The sequence below is a fragment of the Epinephelus moara genome, chromosome 8 (assembly GCF_006386435.1).
Source record: "Epinephelus moara isolate mb chromosome 8, YSFRI_EMoa_1.0, whole genome shotgun sequence".
NCBI lineage: Eukaryota > Metazoa > Chordata > Actinopteri > Perciformes > Serranidae > Epinephelus > Epinephelus moara.
In genome coordinates, this window is record NC_065513.1 from 35,143,464 (window position 1) to 35,169,193 (window position 25,730).

Sequence of the window (25,730 nt, forward strand, 5' to 3'; positions counted from 1 at the left end):
AAATTTGCAATGCATGTGATACAGTGTTAGTGAAGTTATAAAGCATAAATTTACAACATTGCTTGTCCCAATTTGTGTCCCTTTTTCAGGGAAATGATGTAGAAACTTCATAGAGACTTATCATGAGTCATGTTTCAGTTAAAACGAAATTCACTGGAAGGACTGCTGAAGATTGTACAAGGAGATGGAGCAGAATCCTGTTTTAGTTGGAAAGAAATTTACTGGAAAGAAGATTTGAATCCTTGGTGGTGCAGCTGCTAATGGTTGATGGTTGGACTCGCACTGAAAAGCACCAGATCCCAATTATAAAGCTTAAACTTTTTAAAATGAGATTTTAAATGGAAATTTGTAAAGAGATGAATTGCATTTTAGTTGAAAAGAAAGGACAGTATAACAAGTTGGCTGCCTTTATTTTGAGTTTAAAGCAGTGACACAGCACCATTAGGGCTTCACCCTCCTGACAGAAAGGTGTCATCTCTGACTGAGCAGACAGTCTCACCGTTGCTACCAGCGAGCAGCATCCTTTACACGTGACAGCGTCCACGTTCCTCGACACAGCCATAAGCCCAGCAGAGCGCTGGAGTTCACCCGGGCCTCAAGGAGAGGCTTGAGAGCGGATCAAAGGGGGCTTTGTGCAGAGAAACTGACCTGCCAGTGTGCAGTCAGTATGGGACACCGGGCTTCTGTGAAATTGAAAACATTTGCATAATTGCTTAAAGAATGGTTGACACTATTATAAAAAGAAATAAGGAGTCTGTGGAGACTCCAGCAATGGAAGCTCTGTTTCTGCCAGAGGTTGATTGGCGCAGAAAACTCAGCTGATTTATGTATCTTGTAAAATTTAGATTCTTCTGAAATGAATTACATGTGTAGGCACAAATTAGCAGTCTCTCAGAGGCTTGATTAAGTTCTTCTCTGTCATTATCGGCCACACTGACGGTTTCCACTATATCTTGTGCTGAAGCTAATACGAAGCACATTTAGAGAGTTGAAGTTGCAGGAGCTTCACAGGAGATGCCAGCAGACAGTTGTTGTACATGATCGCTGAGTTGCTCATTGACAGTAAAACTGTGAGCATATGTATCTCCATGGCTTCGTACACCTTTAATCTAAACAGTTTACTATGCATTACCTATATGTTACAGGGGTGGTTTGGATCTTTTAAAGTGGGGTTGTATGAGGTACTCATCCATAGTCAGTGGATTACATACAGTAGATGTTTGTTGCATGACCATTGAAGCAAAGCGATGTAGCCTTCTGCTGATTGTGGCAGCAGCAAAACGTATTTTAGCCACAAAAATTAATGAGTTTAAATGTACACTCTAAAATAGATGTACATTATAAAATATTTCAATGCTTTACCTTGCTATCAGATATGGATTTCCAACAGCTGCAGTTCCCTACACCTCTCGTCAAAGCCACCAGATTCCATTGACAAAAATTTTGCTTGCTGAACACAAGAGACACTGGACTATTGCTGCCTTAGTTGTTGGCGTCATTGTGTGACTTTGGTGAATCCAACCTGATCTCAAAAACAGATTCTGCATATGAACACAGGATCTGTGGCTGATGAGGACAAAATGTTGGTATTGGAAGTGTTTTGGTTTCTGTTTGTGGTCCATTTGTGGTCCAATTGTTGTTGACAAATCATTAGTCCTTTTTAGACAGGAGTTGTGCAAATTTGCAGGAAAGCCCAATCAGTCTTTTTTCAGCATTGGCAGTATAAAAACAAAATCGGGGAGTGCAGCAAAATGCCGCCTACCTACTTTTGTTTATACAGAATGTGCCTTTTTCGGGGCAATGGGGGGCGTGAGCAAGTAACAAAACGTGTAGCTCAGCGTGTGACGTAAACAGTGACGTGGGAGGGAAGCCGCGGCTGGTCAGTCCTTCGGGGATTCTCTCGTAAGTCGGCCCGTTCTTCACCGCCCCCGTCATCTGACGGTAAATGGCCTCTTCATTTGCGAGGGCAAGGAGGGAGTGCAATTCCTTGTCTCCTCAGTTGCTCATCTTAACAGTGTCTGTCAGGTTTGTGTTTCCCTCTTGCTGCTAGCTGCTTGCTAATTCCTGCTATCAGCTGTTTCCTGTTTATCCACCGCCAGTGGCTCGCACGTGCAGCGTCATCAACAGCTCCTCCCACAAGTCTTCAACAGCCCCTCCCATTGCGGAAGGCCACCTCGGTCTGTTTAAACTAAAAGGGTTCCGCCAATATGACTAGGCTACCCTACGAGGCGGAAAATTGGGCACCTCGGATCAACTCGCCATTCCAGCTCTGTGTGTCTAAACGCTTGCAGCTGGCCGGCAAAACGGCCTAACATTCGCGGAAAATCTGGCAGTGTAAAAGGGGCTATTAAGTAAATAGTCCATGTGGAGAGGGGGGAATGTTGCAATCTCGGACCCCATTGCCTTACATCCATTGCACGTCTGTCCGTCCTGGAAGAGGGATCCCTCCTCAGTTGCTCTTCCTGAGGTTTCTACCATTTTTTCCCATTAAAGGATTTTTTTTTGGGGGAGTTTTTCCTTATCTGCTGCGAGGGTCCAAAGGACAGAGGGATGTCGTATGCTGTAAAGCCCTGTGAGGCAGATTGTTATTCGTGATATTGGGCTTCATAAATAAAATTGATTGATCGATAGTCTGATGATGATGTAGCTTTATATTATTTATATATTTTTTATTACCTGAATTCACATGCAGACATCTATTTATCAAGATTAGCAACAATGACAGGGGCACGGAAGAGGAAGTCTTGTCCCAAATATCCGCTTGCTACACCAAATCAGCCCTATTATTGGCCCTCGTCTCCAGAGGATTTATTGTTGTCAGACAATAGCTGGTAGGTTCTGAGACTGAATTTGAACTAACCCTCTTAAACACCAAAATCATACAATAAGGCGAACTAGCTGATTGAGGCAGCGGTAGATAGGGTTGCAGTGATAAACTGGTTTCAAGGTTTGCCGTGGTTGATGGTTAACATACCGTGTACATTTGCTTATCTGCGGTATTGAAAAAAACCCATCCAACTGGATGGAGACTCTCATCTACGTGCAATTGCCTGTCAGACTTTTTAAACATACTTCTATTCAAAAGAAGAAGAAAGCGTTTGTTCAACCAAAAATAACCTTTCCGTTTTCATTGTTACTGATGATAATAGTAAAAACAATATTTGTGTAATTTTCTGAGATGGTTATCGTACCATTAAAACTACTCTAGCGGTAGACCAGAAGCTTCTGTGTTCAGTGATGTTATTTATGGAGACATAGCAGCTTCAGTTCCCTGTCCGAAATCACTGTCAGACAGTAAGGTAAGGCTGTGAAAATATTCTAAATTTAGTGTACACTTAAACAGATATTTATTATTTTAGGTGGGGCTTTTTTAAGACATTTTGCCGCTGCTTCCATCCATAGCAATACATTGCTTAGCTTCTGTGGTGGTACTCCTGCCTGCTTCTTCAAACTGAGGGCGTGCTGACTGACATCTACTGTACATAACACACTGACTATGGATAAGTACCTCGTACAACCCCGAATCAAAAGATCCAAACTATCCCTTTAATGCGCCGTAACACAGCAGTCACTCAACCAATATGCAGTTGATGAAAATATTTACATTTGCTGCTGTCGGTATGTGGTGCATCTACCTACCACACGTCACCTCTGGTGCAAAGCAGATGATGCATTTTACATTTCCAGCTGCAGAAACAGTCGTTTGTTTTAGATAGGTGCATAAAATAGAACACACCACCTTAAAAACATGACTGCAATTCATCAACAGAAAACCTAGGAAAGGGCAGATGCGCTTTGTACTGAAATGTTTTGTCAGTTTAATACTGAAAATGAATGGTGGATTAAAGAAAACACTGGTTAGTTTCAACTCCAGTTGCACTTCTGGCCACACAAGAGAGTTTCTGATCTTAGGGAAGCAATTAGCACTTGGTTAGCACCGAGCATCTTGCCAAAGTCAGAGTTAGGATCCTTTTAATATACATTATATTGAATAATCATCAGGCTAAAGACATAATGTTTCCTTCTGTGCAGTCCAGCGAAGGTGTTAGTGGTCTGTTCAGGGTTAATAGCCTATAAAAACAGTAGCACTCCACGTGTCACTCCTGTAAAAGTTATCGGCCCACATCGTAAAGCTGGTCACAGCTCTGGTATACAGGTGCCCTTCATCTGCAGGCCTCAGGTGTGAGTGTGTGTACGTGTGTGTGTGCTGATCTAGGTTGACATTTGCGCTCATGTGTTTGTGTTTATTTGCAGGTGGTCTCTAAATGGTTTCCTGTCAGGAGCTTTTTTTTTTTTTTTTTTTTTTGTTAGTAATTAAGCAAAGAGGATTTTCATTCCTGTTTTCACCCACACAAAGATAGACGGACAAAGTGACTCACTCTTCCCATTATGCTCGTCTCCATCGGGATTAGCACCCGCCCACCTTGTCATCAGCGCCGTGCCTCCTCACCTTATGTACTGCGAGAATGCAATTTGTAATATTCTGTCCCGACCTCCCTTTTTCTCTACGTCTCCTCCTCCCTTTGCTTCCTATCTGGAGATAATGACTTCCATACGTTTTAATATCGAGCGAGTGAAAAGGGGAATGCTCTGAATAGAGGAGGAGGAGGAAATCTGTAGATGAGCTTCTGTTAAGTGTCTCCATATGTCCAGCACCGAGCGCCTGCGAGGGGAGAGGTCTGGCCAGTTTGAGGGGAGGGGAGCTGCCCGGGCTGTTCGACTCCTCTCCACAGCCTGATAATTTAGCGCAGATAAATAACAGAGACGGGCTGAATCACCCGACCGTACACTTACACCTCTTGGCCTCCTCCATCTGTTTGACTCAGAGTAATCCTACCCCTCACTTTCACCTCCAGCTTGGGGGAAAAGGTCCCCCTTCACAACCCATGGAAAGTCTGAACAACTCAAAGAATGGGCTGAAGATACAGTAGCTTCCTGTTTGGGCCATCTGAACATGTTTCAGTGCTTTCAGTTTTGCTGGGGAAGATTTTCCATGCTCAGCATTTCGACCCCGCTCCACTCAAGTGCGCAGTTGAACTGAAGGCTCCTCACTTGGATGCCTCAGGAAGTTGTGGCTTTATTTTTCCAAACAATCCCTCTCTACAGCTCGCTTGAATTTATCGTCCCTTCAACCAGAAAAAAATAGATTTTGTCTTCTCATTCTCTGCTCCTGTACATCCACCCACCTGGCCCGACTTGCAGGAGATAGTCCATTTTGATAAAGCGTTTGGCACAGATAGCTCAATGAATTACATCTAAGCACGGTATATATCACAGATACCTACAGTTTGTGGCACAAAGCCATCAGGGAATATGGTGTGATGGATGAGTGGCCTTCACTTTGTGGGACCCCAGAAACCAGTGGAAAAGTGTAGGGATGAGGAAAATCACATCCATATGTCATAACTTGGATGGGCAGGCAGACAGGCGAGGCAGGCAGGGAGACACAGTACGTCTCACAGAGCACCTATACACAAACACTGAGGGACTTCGGGGCACAGCTGACCTGTCCTATAACAGACAGGTGGTGAAAAGGGAACAATATGCGCATACATCTGTGAAGACCTCACTCATGGCACTAGCTCACCCCCTTTTGCTGCTGAAATGGAGGCCTGTTCAATGACCCCAATAATCACCTTCACTCAGTGTCTTCCTCAATCATGTGTGTCTCTGTTTTCAGGGTCCTCCTGGCCCACATGGAAACCCTGGTCGTCCTGGACCTCCTGGAGTGAAGGTATGACTTTAACAAACCAACAGTTTCATGTCAAATGCCAACTATCTGTATTTAGGAAGAGAAAATAAAGCTCATCTTGTAATAATCATAGGAATAAAAGGATCCAGACTGTAATGATTTTTAAAATTTTGCCATCAACAATGATTAATGGCCCTAAATGATACATAGTCATCGTTTAGGGCCATTAATCAACTACTATATATTTTGGGCAGGGCAACACAATGGTTTGAGTTGAAGGTGTGAGAAAGAATAGTATCAGTAACATTGTTAACACTGTGCTACATTACAGAGAAATACAAAACCGTACTAATGAACCTTCATTAATATAGGCCTATATTTTATCTACAAGTGCACGTCACACACTGAGCGAGCCGCCTGTTAATGACGCTGTGGGCTAATGGGCATGTAGCTACTTCCATGTTTCAGATGATACGTCATGTTTGTAGTCGACCAATGAAGATGAGTTTACATATCACCTTGGGTTCGTCCTTCACCTTCTCAAAATGATCCCACACTTTGGATTTCCTGCCCGACATGTTATTAACTAGCCTGTGGAATAACCGCAGGTACCAGCCCTGGAAATTACGGGCCGTACACATGCCGTATGTAGAGCTGATCTTCTTCCAGGTGCTGTTTGTAAGTGTGTAGGCCTATCGTCTGTGGGACAGATGTAAAGCTCTGGGTAGCCCTGCACTAACATGATCAACTTTTCCGTATTTATCAGACTGAATATTTACAGAAGAAGGGAAAGATATCTGTTGGCTTAGATTGGTTTGTAAGATGACTCCTGTCTGGCTGCTGAGCGTGGCCACTTCCTGTGTCTGTCCTTTCAAATTAAATTCCCATGTGGTCCTCAAAAATGGTTTTGATTTATTTTGACAAGGCGCAACTACTAATAGAGTTTCACTTTTTTTCCCCCCTGCAACCATGTGACCAATGAAATCTTGCCGACTAATGACCTTTCTGGTCGACTAACCTTTGGTTGACTATTAGGGGGGCAGCCCTATTCTAAACAGAACTGGACAAATGGGGAGAAATTAACAACATCAGCAACCAAGCTTAAATGTTAGTATGCTGCAGTGCACTTCCAGCTGGGGAATGACTAGAATAGCTGCACTTCCTACTGTAAAAAAAAATCACTAATCACTAAAAGCTAAACACAACTGGACGTGCTCCAGCAGGAATATGGACCAAAACTGGGGAGAAATTTACAACATTTGCAATTACGTTAACATGTTTCCCTAATGTTAGCATGTAGCTTCATGTAGCGGTGTAGGCTGCTTAATGTACACACTCGACTTGACATCATTTTGTAGCCAAAGTTGAAAAAATGTTGGATGCAGTATTCCATGATGAGAGCCACAAGCCCAAACATGCTGGTAGTAAAATTAAGTTGTTCTAAATACTACAAGTGTCACTGGAGTTTCAATTCCTTTGATTTATCTCCCTTCTTCATGCATCATAGAAGTAGGTTGCCCCAGAAACCCTATCCCTGCTTAACCCTATGGGCCCGAACGACGCATAGTGCGTCCAAATTCACACCTGTTCTTCTCTGTGGATTTTCTCCGTGACTGTGCGTCATAGCGAGAAGCCACGCATATCACGTGAAACAGCGGAATCGTAGCTTTCGGACAAGACCAAGTCGACCACTTGTCGGTAGTCCAATGTTTTCACAGCGAAAAAAAATGACAAAGTTACACTAAAATTATGTACAATAGAGCTTTCATACAGCTTTGCACACACATTACTCTTGGATGGATTACTCGCGAATACAGGCTCGCACAGAAATGCCACGCATATCACATGTATCTTGTTATCAGTCACTTCATATAGTGAGGAATATCGTATCTTACCACGTCTTAGGCTTGCGTGTGTTTCTCCCTGTCTATCCACATTTGTAGTCCGGTTTTCAAGATGCAAATATCTCCATATTGTCCAGTTGACACTCCATCAAACTTTGTATGGCAAGACCAGTCACTTCACCTTTGCGCACTGAGACAACTGCAGCCTAATTATGCATGCTGACAGGGCCGTAGTCACCATATACATTGAGGGGGACAATGCTGACAGGGCCGTAGTCACCATATACATTGAGGGGGACATGTGTCTCCCCCAATGCCCAAAATGCCCCCCCAATATATAACTGAAACTGAAAAACAACAACAAACTTTGTTTACTGCAAACAAAGTGGCAAATATTATCTTGGAGGACATCATTGCACTGGGTTGACTATTTTTCTATGATCTTAGATGTAAATATTGCATGTTTCATTCAGATAAAACACATTTTTGACTTGTGAATGAGTCAATGGAATTTCTTGCAATAATGAAAAAATACTGGCAATCATATCCGCCTGGCACAAACCACATGTTTTGGACAGCTGTGAAGTGACAGAATGTCCCAGCATCATGGTTCTTATATTGCCAGATTCCAGAGAGTCTCCCCTCTTCATATATGGCAGAATATGTCTTCTTCCAACTTGCTATGGTGAGATACATGTAAAAATGTAAGAATTTAGTAACACAGATTTGTTTTTTTCAGTGATATAAAAATTAATATAAAATACAGGCACATAGAAGGACATGGAATGATGGCAAATCTGGTTAGCCCAGATTGTCCTGAAAAGAACAAGCATGCGTATGTAGCCTTTATAATGATTGTGATATGAGCTTAAAAGTAAAGGCAGTAAAAATACCCCAAAAACGCCTAGGGCCCATAGGGTTAAACAGAGGGCTCAACATGGTCTGAAGCCTGAGGTCATCGCTCACAGGAATTACTTTTGCATACATTTACCTCATTATTCTGAAACTTTGGCCACATTAAAAATGAACTTCTGACTCTTTAACATTACATATATGAGAGAAAATAAGGAAAAAGCATAATGGGCTCACTTTAAGCCAATTCCAAATCCACCGTCCTGGTGAAGTAAATCATACACAAAGTATGTGTTAATCCATGTGAAAATATCAAATTACACAATTTAAAAAAACTACTGCTTCCAGCTGTTTTGGCGACTCTGTATTTGTGACCTGTCTTAAACGCCTCATGACTTCAGTAGGAACAAATGGACTCAGGGCTGAATGCCACAGGGAAAGTAGGAAAATTTGAAGTATTGACACACGGACTAACTCACTGTTTGTTTTGGTCTTTTCATGGGATTTGTTGAGCAAGAAAAATACAGGATAACAGCAGCCTTTTCTGAGGACATTAAGAGGTTTGTTTACTTCAAGACCACAGCTGGGAAAAGGTCTTTATTTTCACTTCAGATGAGCTGACAATAAAAAAATGCTTTCTTATATTTAGAATAAACCTTAAAATTACATATAATCTTGATTTCCATAACCTAATATGGTCAGGAAATTGACTGAGTGGGCCTTTAAGTTAATTACTATCCATTAAGTGGTCGATGTTTCTCTCAAATTATATTGTTTTCCGTGTCAGCACACAGCTGGATCCTTGAAGGGGATCTAGGGCTACACATTGGTTGTCCTCTTGGGGATGCAAGGATGATAATGTAAATAAAACACAATAAAATTTTATGGTACATACAGCCTTAATGCTCTTTTATGATCCATATCTAACTGATGTAACAAGGGCATTTAAGCAACAATGTGAATATGAAGAGCAAGTATTTCTTGTGGTTACTCGTGGTCATCCAGTGTTTGTTTGTAATTTCACTCAGTTTGCATGTCTGAGGTCAGATCCTCTTGGCTTCACAGTGCAACTCTTCCAGCCTCTCAAAAAGCCATTTGTTTCCCCTCAGGAGAGAACAGCAGTTTTAAGTCTTCCGCACTCACTAATTTGCAAGTACTTGACATCCGTCTGTGTTTCGCGCTGATCTGAATTGTCAACAGAGAGGTTTAGCTCCATAATATGTCAGTCTGATATCACAAAGGGAGTCTGTATATTAAACTGCGCCGGAATAAAAACAGAAAACAGCTCGTATGTCAAGCCTGAACCCAATTCGTTCCAATGCATTGAATTTCAGCATTTTCCACACTGTCTTTAAACATTAAAAACAACATAATTGATACCATGCTTTGGCCTCCTTAACCAGGGGAAAACCATAACTCCTATACTGTACATATGTGTTGCTGGAGCCTAACCAAACCTGGCCCAGCTCAGTTTGACCTATTTGCACACAAACCTCACACAGCAGACAGCCTGGCCTGCCACATTTCGTTTCTTTTAAAATATTAACAAGCTGAAAACACAGCGTTTGAGCTGAATTTTGTTTGAATATGTCACTTTATCTGGATGTGATAATGATGAATTGAGAGGCGCTGATGATAATTAAACGCTGCTGCAAGACGTCTAGCAGCAGACTTAAAAATGAAATGAATAAAAATCTGTGGACAACCAGTGGAAGGTGCAAGTGCTTATTAGGGTCTTAAGCTTTCAGAAGAAATTACCTCATTTAGCTCCTCTTTGAGTTTAAACTATTCAGATGATGGAGCTGAGGTGAAAAACCCTCAGACAGTGAAAAGACACAGTGTTCAGGGTACGTATGTGGCTCTTGGCTGGAGTCGCACTCCTGGCTCTGTTCAGAAATCAGTCTGCAGAAAAATTCCCACAAAGACTCCTCGATGCCAAGTTGTAGCTGTCACGTACATGTAGGTTCAAATGGGCCGATATACGGTAGATGAGAACTCCTGTTGTAGTTTTCTCTAGAAACCCAGTGAAATAAAAACATACTCCTTTGAAGCAGTTCGTCTTTCCACTTTGACTGAACTCTTGCCTTTTGCACTAAGAGGTCTGGATTAAAAATGGGCATATTACTCCTTAAAATAGACGTCTCAGCTTCAGGATTGCACAAAGTGACTTTCAACGTGGAATTTCTCTCCATGCCTGAACTTTAATTTGCTCAATCAAAATTGCAATCAGGCGATAACAGCTGTTGTTTGATTACAGTCCAACCACCTCAGCGCTGCAAGATTTCCCTCTATATACTTGTTTCTTTAAATGATAAGCACTAACACAGGAAGTTATCTATTTCTCCACGGGCCTCTTACATTATAATTGCGTAGATATCTGGGCCGCACTTTCACCAGTGAGACTGGACGTTGCATGCTGACCCAGAAAGCACTGACAGGATTCCCACTGCCCGAAAAGGCAGAAGAATGTACACGATCACTCCCCATCACTTCTCACTGGCTTGGTGTAAACTGAGTCGCTGGAGGGCATAAATGGACTGCACGTTTGTGTAAATACAACCGCTACACTCACCAATAAGTAGGATGAAGTCATTACTCTTTGATAGGGTAAATGCACACAGCGAACTCCTCTGCGCCTTGCGAGCTGGAATGCTGTGGCAATGCAGAAAGTATGCAGTGAACGTTGGTGCAGAGGAGGCTACATCTCGTACCCTTGGGAGGAAAAGTGTGTCTGAAAGCATGAAAAAGAAAATTCTGTTTGTTTTTATGTTCTAGGGACAAAAAGGAGATTATGGACTGTCACCTGGTCAAGCCCCAAAAGGACCAAAAGTACGCATATGATCATCTTTCCTTTCATAGAACTGCTTGATTATTAGCAGACACTCATGCAAATTGTGTTGCTGTGTTGAATGTGACCTGATTTGTCTTGTAGGGAGAGCCTGGTGTTATGGGCCCCCCTGGACTGCATGGACAAGCTGGACGAAAGGTATCTGATTCGTCTCACACGCTCAAGCTGTGCGTTTGTTTGTGTAAATCTGAAAGGAAGTAGCTGATATCCATTAGATATCACTGATCCTGTTCCTAATGTGTCAAAGTTCATTATACATGTGTGTTTGCATTCTCAGAATGTCTTGCGACATGAATCAGACTCTCTGAATGAATAAGCGACTGAATGAGTGGAGTTCTGTATATCGAGGATCACTAAATCAAACCGTCTCAACCCTGACACACCCTGAACTGCCTTTGAGGGGGAAATCTGTGAAATTGCAGTGTTTAGAGACTCCAGCCAAACATGAATGTTTGAGCTCTTGTTTGGAAAGCAGCCTAACATAATGCAGGCGTCAAGGAGCACACCTGTGTTCTGGCTCCCCTGTGGGTCAGAATACTAAAGATCTGGATATCTGGGCTGTTACATCATCTGTATCAAAGGCCTCCGAAATGATGAAGGGAATTGAGGAGCGCTTACTCAGTGTAACTTAAGTTTTACAGCCCTCTTCCAAACTCATGTTATGTCATTCGCTCTCTGGAGAACAGTTTCTGCTCAAAAGTAGGACAAGTTATGATTGCGGTTTAGTTCTGTGATCTGGTTCTGCTTTGGATTGTTGGTCTACATTATTTGACTTCTTTACATGAGCCGGGTTATCCTGACAGAGAGTGATGGTTAGCAGCAGAGTGTTTTCTCCATGGCCTTGTACATTTTATCCTTGGCCTTTTCCCAAGGCCTGCTATCCCCCCCACAGTAATTACACATCTCAAGTGGGCCAGAGCCTGTTGGGTTTCCTACTATGCAGAGTGTGCAGATAATATAGTACTCTGTAAGTGACTGACTTTGTTTTTCCATATTCTTTGTTTTGAGACAATATTTTTGTATTAGATTTTTTTTCCACATAAGAATATTTTCATTTTGGTGACTTCAAAGCTGTTTTTTTTCCCAGTCGTATTTTATTGGAAGGAACATTAGTGGTATGTAATCATACAATTGCAATGCAAATGGAAATGATGGTCCCTCCATATTGTGGCATTTTTCCCCACAGCCTCCTCCCACCCAACCCTAACCCACTGATGATGCCAAAAAGGTGAAAAGGTTCAAGTTGAAGGTTAAAAAGACTAATTGCATAACAGTGTTGTTTTTTTGTTTTTTTTTTAAAGATTATTTTTTGGCTTTTTTGCCTTTATTGTATAGGACAGAGTGAAGGGGGTGAGAGAGAGAGAGCGGGGGGTGACATGCAGAAATGGTCGCAACTGTACATGGGGCGCCAGCACTATCCACTACGCTACCAACACCCCATAACAATGTTTTTTAATCAGTGTATTACAGACATTACTAATTGACATTATAACATTGTCAAACAGGCTCAATATTTCCTAAGACTGGCGGGTACTGGTTTTCCGCTGCGGATTAATACACAGTTGATGCTATAAGTGAGTGTTTACAGCAGTAGGATGGCGGAGGGATTGACTGAAAATGTACTACAGTGCCCATGTTCACCCGGATGAAAGAACACGTTGCCCCATGTTGCTCATTGACGATATCCATTCACAGATAGCTTTATGATGCTTTGCGTGAACTACAACCGCAATGGTTGGTTATTCCTTTCCCTGGATCGATGTCTTTTCTCACTTTTTGGGAAATAAATGATGTGGAAACATGACTAGTCAAACCTTAAACAGGGTAATGTGATCACACCTCTGCCTTCAACAACGCTGCCTTTAACCATTGTCAAAGGATCTTTACTGTGCTGCCAAGAAATGATTATCTTATCAGGTCAATTCAGAGTAGCAGAATATTTTGTTCAAAACATAGTCAGTAGCCAGTTTTTGGACATCAAATCGTCTTGAGGGTGGGGGGTAAAATGAGAGACAAGAACATCAGTTGATGCACCAAAGATAACGCAACAGTCACTTTGTTAACATACAGATCGCACATTGTTTTAGATTTGTGATGTACCAGTTTCCTTTGGCAAGTCTGAGACACTTGACTTTTGGGGGTCATATTCACAAATTTTAAAACTATTCCAGACACTTGATGTTTTCAACATCTTACTAGCGTATCGGTAAGTCTGCATGTGGTCAAACTGCCCCAGTTTCAGTAGTGCTGGACTGCTGGTGACTGACATTAGATAAGAGCTAGTTGAATTCGCAAAACTGAGACATTCTCAGTATAGCTAAAAGTAATTAATGCTGATGCATAATTAATAATGCTAGATAACTGATTCTTAACTTAGGGGCCATTCAGGATTTTTGGGTAATTCATGTCATTTCATAATACAAAAAACACATACAAAAACGTTTAGCCTAAGTACTGATTTTGATGTCAATTACAGGGTTCCTCTGCACATGGAAAACCTGGAAAAGTCATGGAATTTCACAATCTCATTTTCCAGGCCTGGAAAAGCTGTAGAACTAGCAAAAATCATTTAAAGCTTTGGAAAACGTATGAATTTTTTTTGTTTTTAACTGTCACAGTAATTTTCTGGAGATACCCCTCCACGTAATGTAACTGTAGCTACTACTATCAATGTAAAAAGCTGCAAAGAGGCTGAGTAGGTTTGTAGCTGTGACTCATTAAATTAAGTCCATGCTGAAGTCCAAAGATGCGTTTTATGGTGATTTATTAAAAAAACAACTGATATAACTAAAGAAAAATGAGATGAAATCAAATATTACGTGATGTGATTATGGTCAACAGAAAATATCGGAAACAAAAACTCACCCTCTTTGTCTTAAAGCTGCCACGCCAGTGAATGAGCAGGTGAAATAACGTGCCAATTACAACTACCAGACATGAAAGTGACCAAAAGAATATGTGCAGCCAAAACAAATAATAAACAACAAAGGTGAAATACACATCCCGGCTCCTACAGTAACATAATGGCAAATTTATTTTCTGTAAGTTAGCGGTTGACATAACGTAGCTCTGATATGCGTCAACATAGGGCTGCATGATATATTGTTTTAGCATCAACACTGCGATGCGCGATAGTTGCATCAAAGGATGTGCAATGTCAAGTAAGGCAGATCAACTCAAACAACTTATTTGATGCTTTACACTTATGGAAAACTTGCACAATTCTCATTATCCATGACTCATACCGGCCAAGGTTTCTGCTTTTAGACATTATGTGTATATGTGACGTAGTGAGGCTACGTTTTGTATGGGAGGTGAGACTCTCCTGCATGTGTGTGTATAAAAGTAGCATAACCAGGCTGGCAAGTGCAGCAGACACTGTCAAGTAGGTGCTTTTCCGAAGTGAAAACTTTATTATGGGTCCTTGAAAAGTCATGGAAAGGTTTGAAATGTTGTCCATGAACATGTGTGGGGACCCTGCCATTGTCACAGCAGCTTCTGGTCAGCCCTAACTGGAGGAGATATGTTTTACACTGTGTTAGGAGTTTGACTCCTGTAATGAACAGCACAAGTCTAGCAGCATATTTGTTAGCTGCCTGTAGCGATGGCTGATTCCAATAAACAGCAGGCTTCACAGAATCTTCCACAACAACTCTGCCATCTTTGCTATCAATTACCCCCCAACACTGGAGAGGGCGACGATGTGTGCAGCTCATTGCCATGCCAGCAATTTCACAAACTCAGCATTATCCCAGATTCATCTTGTTAAGAGAGGATAAACCTTGGAAACTGCACTCAGACCATTATGGGACACTGAAACTCTGCACTAAAACCCAAATGTTTGAAATTCATTAAGGCTTATCAGCTTTGCAAGCAGGGGGACCCACCCTGCTTACTTATTGGCAGGGAAATCTCCAAGATTTAGATTAGGAATTGAATTAATGTGGTTTTCGAATAAATTTTAATTTCATTTTAGGTCGCAGACTGTTTTCATTTTGGATAAAACGAATGAAGAAGAGAGGCTTTTCAAAGGGAATCACTGCAGAGTTACCTGACAGTCGGAGAGTGCGGCAACATCTGTTTAGAAAAACAAAAGCTTGCGGAAAAAAATCCTCAGACGGTGCTTTTTTTAAATTACACTCGGCAGTTTATCATCACACTACTCCTTTTGCGGCCTGCTGTCAGAATTATACTCTGGAGAAGATAGAAACAAACGCTGTGCATCAGTACAGTAAAGGGTCAAAGCAAAGTCAGGATTCGAATGCTAATTAGAAAACGGCCGGCGCGCAATATGAGAAAACCTCTGTAAGCAAGTTTCCCTCTTACTAAGACGCATACACACATACACACACCCCTGTCCTCATTTGGGATACAATAGTATGAGTGTAATAATGCCTTGGCGGGAGCTCCAACAATCTGTTATGCAATCGGACAGCGCTGACTGTGAAAAACCATCTGGTGCGCTCAAGGATCCTCCATTCGGTGTAGTAACGGGGAGGACTCCAGCTCGAAAAAAGGAAGACCTCTTCTCGCCATGTGAGTCATGGAACGTGGAGTCATGGGAAAAAGCTGATATTCCTCTCGCTGATTTATGGTAATTGAGGATCTTTGCTGGGCGTGGACCGGCATCCTGGCTGAGGTTAAGTGACTGTAACAGATCCCCCTCTTCCTGCTCTGATTATCACTTCAGGTCAGATCCTGGTCCCTCTGATCGAGGCCGTGTTAACCTTCAAGACACTCGGATCCCCCAAAAGTAACTGCTGACAGCCATACAAAGTATTAAAATGCATTTTGTATCTAGCTAATAAAAGAAAGGCAATCAGCTTGGCTCTTCGGAGAGCCACCAGACACCTCATTGCTTGCAGCTGTTCTTAACTCACTTAGACTTTTTTTGATCATACTCCGGCACTGGGAGCCAAAACTCCTTACAGCGCACTTTTGTATTCAAATTACACCAAAATTCCATCATCGGACACAGATGAAGCCCGGGGTTGGTTTTGTTGCCTGCTCTTGTCCAAGCAGCCAGTAAAACCATGACCTGCTGCTGCTTTATGGACCCTTTTTTCACTCAGTTTTGTGCTCAGTGTTTGGCCCGCTGCCAGAGAAAGCCTTTCTCACTGTGGGAAATGTGTAGAGATGTAATGGGGAGGTTGCCTGGGAGTCAGTCAGCGGTCTGCACTGTAAAGTGACTGGTGTTTGTGTATGTGTGTATGTGTGTGTGTCAGACCAGTGGAGTGTTACCAGCCCTGGACCAGCGTGCCTTTTACACAGCCAGCTCTGATCATGGCATACTGGAATAACGCTCAGCTTTTTATTAGCTGTGTGCAGCCCTGAAGATTTTTCCTTCCTGCTCCTCAGCTTTGTATAATAACATTCTCATACTGTACCTTTATTTGCCGTGTCTGATTTGTCCAAGAAAAGGGGTGTGAGGAATGCCAGGTGGGAATAAGGTTTTTGTGTTATAATAAAAATAAAAGTCTGTGGAAAGAACATCGTATTTTTTGTCTGCCAAGGAAAGTCTGTTCCTTATTCTGCTTATTCTGTAAGCGGGGGAGATACTGCTGCCGCCGCTGCTGCTGCTGCACTTTGCCTGCTGGCTGCAGGGTTGATCTGGTGTGAGTTACACTAATTAAAACTGTTTGCTCTTCATACAGAGGGAGAACTAATGGAGAATGTGATCCTCTGCCATCTTTGTGTCACACAATGGATTTACAGAACTGTGAAAGCTGTCCAATTTTTTATTTTTTTTTTCGAGTCCATATATACGATACACATGCAGATACACATTCACACACACACACACTTCCTTTCTCTCGCTTTTACTGTACTCAGCTGTATCAGCCTCGCTGGAAGGCTCAGACGCATTCTTTTGTCTTTTCGTGGCTGCGGTGCGTTGGCTCCAGACTCATCCACTCCAAAAAACTCCTGTCAGATAGCTCCAACTTGAAGCACTTTGCTGTCTGTCAGTAGATAAATAGACAAATAGTCATCAATAAGGGGTTTGACAGAACTGAGGAATAAAAGCGTTTGATAGAATTACTGTGGCCGATGGACCGGCATCTGGCTTCACTCTGTGTCCAAAAGCTGCAGGAGATGTGACAGAAATTTTTTATCTTAAAAACACAGTTGCGTTTCAAAGTGTGTTTATTTCTTTCTGTCTTTGTCAGGACTTTTTTTTTAATTGGACTCAGGAACAAGCTTTGGCCATTTGTTAAAGATTAACCCACGGGTGTTTTTCATCTCTGTTAAATACTTCTGTGAATGCACAAGTTCAGCTTCCTGCTGATTTAAGGATTCCCACATTGTGACATCACAGGCCTCAGGTCTCAGCTGATTGGCTCGTGGCTGTGAGTTGATATGAAACGTTCCAATTGCATGTTATTAATGTACTTTTCTAACATAAGATGACACACTGCACTGATATTAGCCCTTTGATCATGGGACGTCGGCCTGCCAGCGTGATTTTACTCAACAGCTTCAGGCATGTCAGGCTCACTCTGACTCAGCCCCTCAACCCTGCCTGACCCACCGGTGGGTCCATCATTATGAACTCCTGATGTGCAGCCAAATGATTTTCAAGCCTCATTTTAAATTCTAATCAAAAGTCCAAAGTTTCCAAAGACAGCAAACATGTCAGGATCCATTACTGCCAAATATGTGATAAATCTTGTGTCTTCAACAGGGGGTCCCAGATCCCTCGGGGGTCCAGAGTTACTGCAGGAGGGATGCAGAATTATTGTTGGATCATGTTTTGAATGTTTTTTTCTTGAAATAAATGTCTGGAAACTTGAATCCAACATATTTTGCCTTTTGCAACAGCTTGTCTTTGTGCGAGTGGAGTTTCCTCCCTCACCCTCCTGACAAGCATATACAGGTCAAGAGTCCAGCCTGAGGCTCATATGGCTTTCTGCCGACAGCCTCCATCCGCCCAGTTTAATATGCAGTGCAGCTTTGTACTACATATGCAGTAGGGGGTCCCTGCTCCGTCTCTCCATCCTGAAAAATGTTCAAGACCCCTGTGTTAAATGACAAGACAAATGCATCATGTAACAGTTTATAGTAAAGGTCGACGGGGGTTTATCGGTTTATAGGTTTGGCCAGTTGATTGGTGCTGATAGGACATTTTTCAAACTATTGTTATTGGTGGAACTTGCCCTGAGAGTGGCCAATGGCTGAGCAGTCTCCTCCAATCACGTACACATGGCGTACATCGCCAGCCGGAGCTGAAGGAGGAGGTTGTGTTTGAATGAGCAAAAAGGAGCTGTACCCACTGATCAGAGAAAGCAGCTCCCCTCTGCTGTGCGACCGTGTCTAAGTGTAGGCCTGCTCTTCATTTTAACTTGTATTTACATGAAGTTTTTTCCTGGTCCACAACAGCTGAGTCAGTGATTGAGGGAAGGCTGCCACTTCCTGTTTGAAATTAAAAGCCCTCATTTCATGTAAAAGCTCTCTAGTATTTTATACACAGTCCAGCTGTACACCATGTTTTGACCTATTCTTATTTTTATGTTTTATGAATCATTAAGAAAATAATTTAATATTTAAGAAACACAAAAGTGGCCCTGTATTCAGTTATTGGCTTTTCCCCATTTTCCCCAAATTTTCCTTGAGGGTTTTCCACCACAAAGAGTTCTCTGGGTTAAGGTTGGGGAAAAAAGTCATGGTTTGGGTTCAAATTAATAGATTTCTGTCAGAGATGGCTTTCTTGGAGAAAGCCCACAAGTACAGCTTCTCCCATGTGCTTATTATAACTGCCTCTAGATATCCATTATTGGTCGACCTGTTGTTTAAAGAGCACCAGCCCATGTTTAAAGGAGTATTTCAACATTCAGGGAAATAATTGCCATCTTGCTGAGAGTTGGATCAATACCACTGTCATGTTCATTCATTCATTTTCCATCACTGCCTATCCCGTTAGGGGTTGCCTATCCCAGCTGACATTGGGCGAGAGGGTCGCCAGACTACAGACAACCATTCACACTCACATTCACACCTACGGACAATTTAGAGTCACCAGTTAACCTGTCTTTGGACTGTGGGAGGAAGCTGGAGTACCCAGAGAAAACCCACACTGACACGTGGATAACATGCAAACTCTGTTTTTTGTACGAACTAAACAAACTGATGAAAATAGGTGCTTGTAGGTGGTAAGGGTGGGAATCTCCAGGTACCTCACGCTTCAATTCGATTACGGTTCAGAGGGTAATGATTCAATAATAAGAATTAAAATGTTTGATTTCATCACCTGATTTATTTTTCTCTTTCTTTCAAAATAGAGCATACTTTATTTTTGGTAATCCATAATTAAATAAACAGATTATTTTAGTTGCATACGATGTGGCTCTTGTCCAGGTCCCTCTCCACTTCAACCCACATCCATACCCTCACTTTTGAACCAGGGGGTGCCAGCCGGATTGTATCCATGATCTGCGGATGCTTGTCGATTGTGGGATATACATATATATGGGATATACACACACCTGTCCAGTGTTTGCATAGCCTACTGTAATATTTCCCCCGAAACAGTATGCATATCACAAAATAATAGATAAATAGTTAACTGCATTGATGAATGAATGAATGAATGAATGAATGAATCGTCATCTCGTCCATGCTGTGGACTGTCCAGGTGCTACACTTACTTCGCAGTTGAGTTCCGCCTTCCTTTTTTTGCTCTGTTAACATTATTTTACGAACAAAAATCAATATTGACATTTGTGAATCGATGCTGACACATCACATAGTGATGCATCTTAGAATCCCCCACCCCCCACCCTTAGTAAGTGGATGGATAAAGCCAGGCTAGCTGTTTCCCCCTGTTTCCGGTCTTTAAGCTAAGCTAAGCTAAGCTAAGCTAAGCTAACCGTCTCTTGGCTTTAGGTTTATATGTACAGACAGGCAGTGATATCAAGCTTCTCATCTAACTTTCACCAAAAAAGCAGACAAACATATTTTCAAAATATCAAAAACAAACCAAAAGTTATTTATTGATGTATTAGTGATTTTAGCATACTGGCAAGTATGGAATCAACAGAATATGAGCACTTGAAGAGGCCAGTCACAGTATTGACATTATCCCAATCCTGATATTCTCCTTCCCCATCACTGTCAGCCAGGCCTGCATAAACTCAGTGAAGTAGCCTTTAAAGTTGAGCCCTGCTTTACATCAATACTACCAAATGTCTCACAGGACTTGTGCAGACTGAGATTTTAATCCTCTTGTATACAGTCTGGCTGCAAGGCTTGAGAGAGCTCGGTATGGGGACTTGTTTGTTTACACTGATGGATTTTATTTTTTCTACATCGGCCTCTGGATGTGTCTGGTTTACTTGTTCGGCTACCGACAGGCCAACACAGCTGGTGGCTAATGACTTCACACTTGAGGGGATAGACGTGTTCTTCCCTCAGAGACGACTACACATGACTCTATCTACTCTACTGAAGGCCGTGATTGTGTAAAGATTAATATGTTTTGCAAGCAGCTGGCACGCTCATTTTAGACCACAGGGCATGAAGGTGACCATTAATTACCCTGTTGGGTTTCACTTGTTCCTGTCTAATTGGTTTACTGGTTTAATTAATGCAAGATGGTTCTGAATTGTTTTGTCACAGAGCATTGGTGGCAGGGGTTAGATAAACTCATAGCCAAGCAGCTGTGCTGCGACAGTAAATAAAAACGACGTTGGTCTTGTGCAGAAATCGTAAAGAAGTGTTTTATTCAGGGTTAACTGGCCGATGCTGCAGATAAGTGGTCCATTAGTTTCACAGCTAATAAGTTTGTCTTTGCTATGGACCCTTTTAAACTAAACCTTCGGGGTCTTTATTAAGTTATTTTATTTTATAAGGAAACAAAGTCAAGTCCTCTCTGAGGCAATGGGAAACATAAAGGAAACATAATTTCAGCCCCTGCAGTGTTGACCGAGATGCTCTTGAAACCAAGGTAGCAACAAAAATTAGAGTAGATTTGACCATGGACTTAACATTTTCTAACCAAGGCTGCCATAATCTGTTTCTGCAGAGCGCATTATTTGCCACTTACCTGTGACTTTGTGATCAGATTTTGAAAAGAGAAGATGCCATGTGCAGAGTTTGCATATCACTGTGTCAGCGTGGGTTTTCTCCAGGTACTCCGGCTTCCTCCCACAGTCCAAAGACATGCAGGTTAACTGGTGACTCTAAATTGTCCGTAGGTGTGAATGTGAACGTGAATGGTTGTCTGTCTCTATGTGTCAGCCCTGTGATAGTCTGACGACCTGTCCAGGGTGTACCCAACCTCTCGCCAAATGTCAGCTGGGATAGGCTCCAACCTCCCCGCGACCAAGATGCCATGATGTTTTCACTTAGACTTATTGATCCTGTTTACACCTGGTATTAACATGCATTTCAGGGATCCGAACACAAGTGGAAAGCTGAGACACATCGCCAGTCACATATGTGTCTATCATTCATCTCCAGCTGACCATGTGTGGTCAGATTACGTTGCTGCCTACGTTACTTACACTGGAAGGTCAAAGAGCCTCACGCACAGTTATTACATCCACATTCTTGTTACCTGCTTGCTAGCATGCTCAGCAGTCGTGTTAGCGGTTGTGTCAGTGCCAGAAGATATCGCTGTCAGCAGAATTCAACATGTCTCCCTCCATAGAGCAAAATGATGCACGGTCAACACTTTGTCCAACTTGTCCAAAAATGACCACCACATCCTGCACCGATGACATAGTCCTTGTCGGGGATGCATCAAGACACATTAGCATTTACACTACAAAATATATGTGGTCAAATGCGTCCTGGACCAACTCAGCAAGTGGTCTGAGTGATCGACTCACAATGCGTCTTAGTGGTCCCGTACTTAGCGCTTTCCACTTGTGATCGGATCACCCATGTCAATACTAGGTGTGAACAGGCTCATCGTTGAATGTGCTGAACTCTAACGTCTTGTTTCTCTATCGACAGGGACAAAAAGGTCATCCTGGTCCTGCTGGTCTCCCAGGTGAACCTGTGAGTACTTCAATTCTCTGTAATCATGGCTACAGCTCAATGTCACACATTTTCTCTTGTGTATAAGGTACACTTAATAGAATTTTACTCACAGTATCCTCACCAGTCTACTGCTACTGTAATGCAATTTGGGCAACATAGTAAAAACACAGCAGTAATCGCAGTGCCCCCCTTAGGTCAATAAGTATAATGAGAAAGTGCTAGAATGCAATTTATGCTATTTTGTAAATGCGTACGATAAATTGTGAGGTGAGATGCATCATTGCCCCCTTAATCTGAGGTGAGAAGGCGAATGCTATCACAGGGCTTTGAGACAATCTTGAGGCACTCGAAGGGGATTTTCCCGAACAGCAGGAGTGGCATCTGAAAACAACTAAAATGTGATTTCTCTGGTTCCTCTGACACAATCCCTCCTACGTCTCTTTGAAGTGTTATCACGCTGACCTAATCCGCTGCATGCTGTTTGTCTGTCTGCTGGCTGCACTGTGTTAGCTGTATGTCAATGTATGTTTACTCATCGAATAGGAGAGCCAAGAGTCTCCAGAGACAGTTCCCATAAGGCTCCGACCTGTCTTTCCATTTATAGTTACAAAACAGGCAAAAATATTAACATGGACACGTCGGCACGTTAAAAAAGAGGTGTGGGGCCGTGGGGGATTACAGTAAGAGAGGAGAGACATTACACATTAGTTGTTCGGGATTCTTGGCGGGAAAAGAGAGGGAGAGATTTTTGGCAGGGGTACAACTGGGCTAAATAGTTTGGACACCCCGAGGTCATTCCTCCTCCTTCTCCCCCTTCTTCCTGAGTCCAGACCCTGTGTACTATCTTTGAGAAGAATGTGCTGTGTCACAACGAAAAAAAAAAAAGAAGAAGAAAACTTTTCCTGTCTCCTCCAGCGCTCTCTCTCAAGAGACGATACGCTCTTTTCAGTGGAAAATGAAATAGCACATGGTCTAACATGCAGAACAGCCAGTTATGATTGGCCCTGTAATGCATTCTGAGTCTTGTTATTTTTATTAGTGAAGTCGATTTGTTTTATAATCCAGAGAAGATAACTGGCGACACCTTGTGCCAGAGAGACATTACTTCTTGGTTACTGAAGACACTGTTGATTGACTATTAATTGGGTGGAACTCACTTAAAGGGACCCTGTGGAGTTTTCTAAAGAACAAGCATATGGCTTGTTTTCAGTGTTTGCCACCAGAATGCATTGTGTGCAACAGATGTGTTGAATCCATTTAGCATCTTCTTGTGTCTGAAATCTGTTCCTATTTACTATAGAGTGCGCTTCTATGTAATGGTCTAAATCTATGGACGATATGGTGCCTTAAAAAAAAACAGTTGACATGGCACGAACATTACCGTCTGCTAACAATCCCACAATCCAACGCACAAAATTACAGTTGTGTTCTTCACCTTTAAGTGAGGCTTAAGTGTCCGAATTGATTTACTGCTCCCAAAAAAGGTAAACTATTGAGCGTCTGTTACAAAGGGAGAAGTGAATGTGTAAACGAGGGAGTGATTTTGGACGCAGGTCGGCAGTCTTCTTCCCTGCCTTTAACTAGCACATTTCTATGTTTCTTTGCACGCTACTGCCACCGACTGCCGATCAGTGGAACACTGTGGTTTGCATTCACAAAGCATTATCGCCCACTTCAGTCAGCAGGAATGTGTACAGGGTTTGAACGACAGCTGAGGCAGATAGAGCTCCTAATAAGACACAAGCTCCCCTGAAAACATGATGTGTGAAATTTTGGAGGATTTCTAGACTATTGACAACATGCTCTTTTTTGCTGTGCATCTTCATCATCATGGATCATGCGTACAATTAGGCAGTTATTGATGTATGCTGGTCTGTTGATACGTGACCCTGGCATTTGGTGTCTTAAATTGGAACACCACCTAAATTTAGAATTCCAGTATGTTATTTCCACACCAAGGAAAGTGCCATCAGTATTCCTGAACATGAACTTTTCTCTCTCAAAGCCAGAAAGCAGAGAAGTAAGACCCAAACTTGTGAGGTCATACGGAATAACGGCTGAAGCTGCTCCATAGGCAATGAACGGGAGCCTGATTTTGTGGACCCACAGAATGTTTGTTTTCTTTTTAACACCCAAATGAGCTTTAATCTATTGATGTTAACCACGTTAAACAACAGCAAAACTATACAAACTCTCATACAAGTCTTAAAGTATAATCCTTGGTATTGGAGTCTGGCTTTCAGTTCAGTTTAAAATGTTTTTTTTTTTAGTAAAAATGTTTGGGAAGCACTGAGCATATGACTGGATAAATGAGACTTGGATTATACTGCACGAGTTATACAAGAATTTGTAAACAGATGTTTTGATATAGTTTGCAGCTGTTAAACGTGGTCCCCATTTAATTAATAAATCAATATGTTCGCCATTTTCTGTGGAAGCACGCGAGAAAAACAAAGTTATCTTAATGAATTCAAGGTAACAAGACATGACTAATTGACTTACAAACAGTCATTTTGTGGGTGACAAATTCCTTTAACAGCTGGTTATGAGGACTAAATACCTTGTCGGCAGCCTGGCTTGTCTTAATTTTGATTTCATTCTCATACATTATATGCTAATGGCCTGTTTTGTCGTTTGACCTATCTGTGTCTTATTTGTACTGATAAACTATAGACCAGTGGTTCCCAACTGGTGGGTCGCAGGTACATTCTGAATGGACCGCAAGTGACTTGCAAACATGTCAAGTTTGTAAAAAACACACCATATTTTAAAGTACAGTGAATTTTTGGCACACAGCTTTTATTTTGAAGCCCCATTTCCTGCTGTGGAGTGAGTGAATAATGGACAGCTACTTAACAGAGACAGCAAACAAGCTCGACAACATGGCCAAACACAGTTATGACACTGAATATAATAAACTGTGTGGACCTTGAACTAATGACTAAGGAGAAATCTGGACCCCGTGGCTGTAGACCATTTTAAACTTGACAACGTAAACATTATAAATGGATGCTTTCGTATTTCCTGTTGAAATGTTTTGTAGTGCACACAAATTAAATCAGCTGACAGGAAGTAAACATAGTCCCAGGCAAAAAAACAAAACAAAACTGTGTGTCCTTACTAGCAGAATATAAGATAGGAGCAAAACATGAACCTGCTTATCCAAAGAAAACTGAAACTCATACAAATACGGTCTTTAACATCCTTGGTCAGCAGCCTTTTAATGAACCAGATAATAACCAATAATGAACCTGTGTTTATTTGCCAGCGTCTTACTTTACCTCTCTGCTTTTATTATGTATCCCTTTTATTACAACTATGCTTCCATTACTACGACATCTTTTACTACCGCTACTATGACTACTGTTTCTCTGTGGCCATTTGCAAGATTTACCATATCATTTTTGTTATTACATTAACATTTTGATCTCTCATACCGCATTAATTATCTGGATCTCTGCAGTAACACAACTGTCACCAGTGTATAATGACTGTGGTGAGCTTTCAGTATGCT

At 42.0% G+C, this 25,730-nt stretch overlaps 1 protein-coding gene across 2 annotated transcripts in view; it reads left to right on the top strand.

The window, feature by feature from the left end:
- col27a1b (collagen, type XXVII, alpha 1b) overlaps positions 1-25,730 on the top strand; it is a 115,693-nt gene that overhangs the window by 21,752 nt on the left and 68,211 nt on the right. For both annotated transcript variants that reach the window (XM_050051534.1, XM_050051535.1), the window contains exons 5-8: positions 5,681-5,734; positions 11,164-11,217; positions 11,321-11,374; positions 22,190-22,234. In XM_050051534.1, coding sequence (XP_049907491.1) covers positions 5,681-5,734; positions 11,164-11,217; positions 11,321-11,374; positions 22,190-22,234 — 207 coding nt within the window. The remainder of the gene's footprint in view (positions 1-5,680; positions 5,735-11,163; positions 11,218-11,320; positions 11,375-22,189; positions 22,235-25,730) is intronic.